The following is a 5999-nucleotide window of genomic DNA, read 5'->3' on the forward strand; positions in this document are numbered from 1 at the left end:
ACTGAACTCCCAATTCCCCGTACCCGACTCGAATCAGCCGTGAATCGACTTTCTGTTGGGGAGACTGAGGAAGTACATCCGATCTCAGTGATATTTAATTCGGTTGGAGAAAAAAACCTGGCGGTTGAGCATTATTCATTATTCGGTTATTATTAGCATTATTCATTATTCGGTTCGGTTCATTGGCCTCGAAATAAAATTACTGAACCCTTCATCAGTCGCAAGTTAATATATAAATTTCTTACTTGTTTCATGTATCTTGTACTTGTATAGTGCCAAAACTACCTCATCCATAAATATTTTTACATGTGTTGGTTAGTTGGTGATAAGTAAAGGAGTAGAATCAGCTGTTAGTTAGTAGGTGGTGGGGGGGAGGGAGTTATGCGCGGAGTAGGACAAGGATACTGGCAGTATCGAGCGAACCGAAGCGTGTGGTGGTCGTGCGGTGGCGGAGGGATGGGGTAGCGGCCAGGGGGCAGCGATGGGGATAGGGCAGGCCGGACCATGTTAGACCCTCCGTCCTCAACTTACAGCCATTCAGCCGGTCAGTAACCACCCAGTCTTAACATTTAATTTCTTCTTATGCACAATCAATTCAATCGTCATCTTCAACCTTTTCTGAGTGGCTCATATGAAACTATTACAGGTGTTGTTTTTTTTTCCTACAAAAAAAAATGTATTAGTTAATACTATCACTCACTTGTTCTGATGCAACTTAAAATGTCCTGACAGTATTAAATAGGTTTTTCATTTACTTGATAAATCATTTTAAAAAATCAGGACAGGAATAGATTGGAAACCATTTGTGTGTTAATATTCCATAGAATTTGTTTCATTTTTGTTTATATGAATATTTTGTTGACTATAACGAACCATTTTCCATTGTTCTTATATTAGTGCACTTTTCTTTTATTTCTTTTTTTTTTTTTTTTTTTTGTGTAAAACGTAAACTTATTTTTATTAAAACACTCTACTGAGTTATATATTAAAATATCGCAGCGATCGATAGAATACTGTGTCGTTTTCTTTCAGGAATGGTTTCTTTGAATTATTATAAAAGAACGAATTGTCGATTTGTTTAATTCTAGACAATTATGTAAGAAAAAATTCTGAACCCACTTGATAATTTAGCGTTTTATTTATTATCAGTGGCTTTGAAAGCTGAATATTAGATGCATTTATTTCTCACTTCATTTTTAAAAATAATGTTCTCTTGTAATATTTTTTTAATTCGTTGATTTTATTCATAATCTTCCTCCCTACGTTACCTATTTATTGGCATTATTTGAATAACTGTAATTTTGGAAATCAACTTTAAAATTTTGAAGTAGCTTTGTATAATAGTTTATTACGGTTTATTTTTTATGTAATTAAATAATTCTTTTGTTCGGATTTTTAATACTTTCATTGTACTAGTGAATTTATATTAAGTTATTTAAGTAGAACTTAGTGTATACGAATGACTTGCACGATTTCTAATCATAAGGAATAATACAAAAATGCTAATAAAGGATCCATTAGAGCTGAAAATGAATACAATTTCTGCTTTTTTCATTGAATAACATCACATAGATATGTTATAAAATACAGGCAAAATTTGTCACCTTTTAACGAACATATTTGCTGAGTTTAATATAATTTACATTCCAACGAGTGCAAATTGTGAAGATTATTCTATATTTTATTGATATATTCCAGCTTTTTGATTGGTTAAAGATATATCATGTGAGCCTGTTAGGAAAAGTTGCCAGTTCTTTGGTTAGGATTGTTTGTGGATTATGTTGCTACACAGCTCGCTCAGTATTATATTGAAAAGAACTTAATTTAAACAAGTGTTTTTTTAATATCAAATGATTACTATTCACCTATTTTTAATACTAGCAATTGAACCTGTAACCTATAACTAACTGTACCTACCGTGAAGTAGTTGATAAGTTAAATTAACTAGGCAACGAGTTATCTACTTCTTTACGGTAGGTACGGTACGGATACATTGTCCCTGAAGCCATCTATAAAAAATTAACGATTCATTCTACAAAATTGTGTTTTGAAGAGATTACTTTAAAATGATGCATTGATTTTTTATTTGAAAGTATAAAACGGTTTTATAGTTTTTTTTTTTTTCGGATGTATCACACTTTTAAGCGAGATTAGACCAATCAGCATTTTTTTTTTAAGGGTATCATTATTTTTTTAATTTTTCAACAAGACTATTCAAATCTGATAGTGATATATACGCTGTGACCCGGAATAATGATGCGAAATTAATTGTTTTGAAAAAATATCTATAAAGCTTATACAACTCTATTCAAGAGAAATGTTTTCTGGTTCCTGATTTCTGCATATGTGAGTACAGTTTGAAGAATTAAGAAAATTAAAGTTTATTGCTTTCAATCTTACAGAAATTTTACTTGAACTAGTATCGATACAACTTGAAACCTCTGTAAAACTTTCGAGTATTTTATTAGACATTAAACAGTAAATGTCATGTAGATTTTTTTAAGACGTAGTATTGGACAATACACGATTTATCTCAATAACTTATGAATAAGTTTAGTTAAATTAAACCGAATTTCCTCACAATTCTTATTTACCTAGTTTTCCTGTTCCTGAAAAATATATTTGATGTAAGTTAATACAAGGTCAGGACAAGAGATTAGATGGGCTGCTAGGTAGGCAAGCTGGCTTTGAGGAGGTGTCTGCTTCTATTGATTACTGGCTCGCTCCTCCAGGTCCTAGGTCAATGGCCCGCGTGACAGCCCTGTATGTATGGAAGATAAAATCTCTTTCAATTTATTATCACCCTCTAAAATATAAATCAATTATTTATTGCCTTATCGCTCATCCGCAAGAAAAGTTTCCCTGCACAAAAAATACAACATTTTTGAAAAATCAACCGGAAAACAGATTAGTTTATAATGTAAGCTAACTCAGTTTGCAATATACTTTGAAACTCTGCTAAAAATTTAATCCTAAAGAGATGTCATATCATTGTACCAGGAGTCACTGCTACTGTGTCTTATATATTGTGTCTTCGGCCGACCCAAGGTACAAGTAAATAATCTATGGCTGCGTCTCTTTAATTCAAGCAACTTTCCTCTTTATTTTTGCTGATTTGATATCATTAACTCTCAATGAATAGACTATAAAGATAATGTTAATTAATTTTAGCAGAGAAGGCGTATTAACTTTTTCAATATATTCTGACTTATTATCGAAACAGTTTTTCATTTATTCTATGTTATTCGTTAATCAATCATAATCATTAATTAAATCTACATAAATATTTGCCAAGGTATGATAGAGGGTGATAGAAGGTATAATTACATTGATTGTACCTTAGGTCATTTATTGTTTATTTAAAAAAAAAAATTACCTAGGTATCTGTAAACCATGACTAATAACACTCTATTTTGAACTTGTAAAAAGTATTATTTCAGATGCTTTGAAGGATTAAAAAAAAATTATCCAATGTACACGTATCTCCCCAACGATATAACAAATTGAACTTATTCTTAAGTTATTTTTAAACTTTAAATGACAATTTGTATACTTACCTATTATCTATAAGTTTTATATGATTTTTAAGTTAATTTTTCCAATTCTGAATTCTGCTACTTTTCTTGCAGGTAAACTATATAGAATAATTAAAGGTATTAAAAATAATTCATTTCTCTTGATGGATACGCTCAGTTCCTTTTTACCACAACAGATGAGAATAAAGTGCAGCATAAAAAAATTTCTTACTGTAACTTGGGGATGTCAAAAACATCGAAAAGAAAGTCAAAAGCAGTTATACGAATATTCAACCTTTCTCTTTATACAAGTTTTATTTATGGTTTGAAGCTGATGCATTAAGATAAAGTACTATTTAAATGCCCAGTGGATAATATTTAGTATGCTTGATTAAAATTTCGATTAGTTTATTTTTACAAATTAATTAAAAAGTCCACTTTTAATGACACTCGAATGAATGATTCTTAGTCATTTTAATTAGAAAAGTTGTTTGTTTTTTCTCCTCGTATTGAGTTTTTGTCCAATTAATAATAAACAAATTATCTCTAACCTAATCATTATATTATATATTGGTTAAGAGCAAGATTGTTATAAAACACTTAATTTGGTCGAGTCTAGAGCTGTACCGGTTCGGATCCTAATTTAAGTTAAACATTCATTTCGTATCTGATAAATCTCAAAATGTTTCATTGATTGATCACATTCTAGCATTGCATCGGTACAGTTCGTACCACTAACGGCAAAAAACTGAACAAATTTTCGTGTACCAGTATTTTCAGCGAGGGCCTGGTTTGTTATAGGTTTGTTTTTTCTCTTGAGGGTGAAATCACATCATTGATCCACTTAGCTATAATAATATCTTCTCAATTTTATTAAAAACATTTTTTAAATCAATTTTATCGCTGTGCGCACATTTTAAATATATTAGATTTTATTTTCTCCCAAAGAGATGAATAAGAAAAAGTTTCATTACATTTATCGGACCAAAATTTTTTAATTACTTCATAATCATAATCAATGTATTAACAAAAACATCAAAGAATGTTGTTTTATTTTTAAGTAAATGGATCAGAGCTTAAAATACAAAAGTAAAATAAGCACATTTCCTATTTTTATTTAAAAAATAAAAACCTCATAAATGAAATATTTAAAAGTTAGCAGTCAACCCAGCAACCAAATAGTAACTCAAGAGTAATTCTACTACATTTCTAGTTTGCTTCAGCGGCAAACCATTTTCATTCTAATTTACTTAAATATATTATAGTTAATAATTATAGTTTATTTTAAGTAAGCGTTCCCAGTGACACGTACAGGATTCATACAATATATAAATCAGGCTGGTTCAGATTAGCGTGGTCAAGAACGTAATAATCATTTTAGTTGTTAAAAAAATAAAAATAAAATAAATAAATGATCATATTTAGGTTAAGAAATCCCAATAATAATAAAGCTAAAAAAGTCCCACTTGCGTGCGCAAATGTCATCGCCATGACAACTTCACTCATGTAACTACACAAACTTATTAATTTCAAGTGTGAACTAATTGTATCAAAAAAACTTCGTATATTCGGACATTCTTTTTTACAATAAAAGCAGGATGTTTAGAAAAGTTAATGCTTTAAATAAAATCTAAGGAAAAAAGTGTAAAAACGTAGAAACTTATTTAGGTAAAAATTTGTTGGCGTTTTGTCCCTGTTCTTTGAAAGTGAGACCAAACACCTAACAATTTTATACGTAAAGGTTATTTCAGTTTTAGTTGTGATAAAAACAATAACCTTAAAATGTACGGGGCATTTCTGTCGTCTGCGTTCCAAAGATGGAATTACACCGTATATAACATTGCTAATAAATACGAAATGAACGATCCCTACTACTTAAACCGGTTAATAGCGAAATGTTATTCAGATTACTGTTTCTAACAAAAATGTTGGTAATATTTTATTTCTGTACCGATTCGTTGAAGATATTGGTTCATAAGATTTCGCTTTTTACTAGAGTTAAGTTTAGACATCAAAATGTTACTTAAATTTTTTCCTTGGAGAAGTTTGTTGGGGGGTGCGGTCAAAATATAACACAAATAAGTTTATATAACTTATTTAACAGTGCCAACGTTTCGGCCAGAATTTCTAGCCTTCATCAGGGCTAAGAACAAAGAACAAAATAACAACCAATGAGTACAAAAAATAAATTTAAATTAAAGTGATGAAGGAAGGGGAAAATAAAACAGTATAAAATAATAATAATATAAAAGGCTATAAGTGCAAAAAAAAAACTTTTTTTTAAAAAACGGCCACTCTTTTTGTTCTAAAATTACAGGAACCAAAATTTCATTTTTCATATTTCTGGCACTTAAAGCCTTTTCCATTTCTATGCCTCAACTACGTATTCAAGGTATGTATATACCTGGAATGTGATAAAAATGTTTTCGACAAAATCGCCTGACTTGATTTGCCAATCTGTAGAATCGCTTTTTCACATTTTTT

At 30.1% G+C, this 5999-nt stretch overlaps 1 protein-coding gene across 3 annotated transcripts in view; it reads left to right on the forward strand.

The window, feature by feature from the left end:
• Positions 1–5999, forward strand: part of Pur-alpha (Purine-rich binding protein-alpha) — a 40475-nt gene that overhangs the window by 22336 nt on the left and 12140 nt on the right. Inside the window, exon 1 of one of the 3 annotated variants that reach the window (XM_014438754.3) lies at positions 417–544. The exons of the other annotated variants lie outside the window; for them this stretch is intronic. Coding sequence (XP_014294240.1) covers positions 505–544 — 40 coding nt within the window. The 5' untranslated portion in view covers positions 417–504. Of the gene's footprint in view, positions 1–416; positions 545–5999 lie in introns of those variants that run through there. 3 annotated transcript variants of the gene reach the window in all.

Source organism: Halyomorpha halys, unplaced genomic scaffold (assembly GCF_000696795.3).
Source record: "Halyomorpha halys isolate HHAL.00 unplaced genomic scaffold, Hhal_1.1 Scaffold6.1, whole genome shotgun sequence".
NCBI classification, from domain to species: Eukaryota; Metazoa; Arthropoda; class Insecta; order Hemiptera; family Pentatomidae; genus Halyomorpha; species Halyomorpha halys.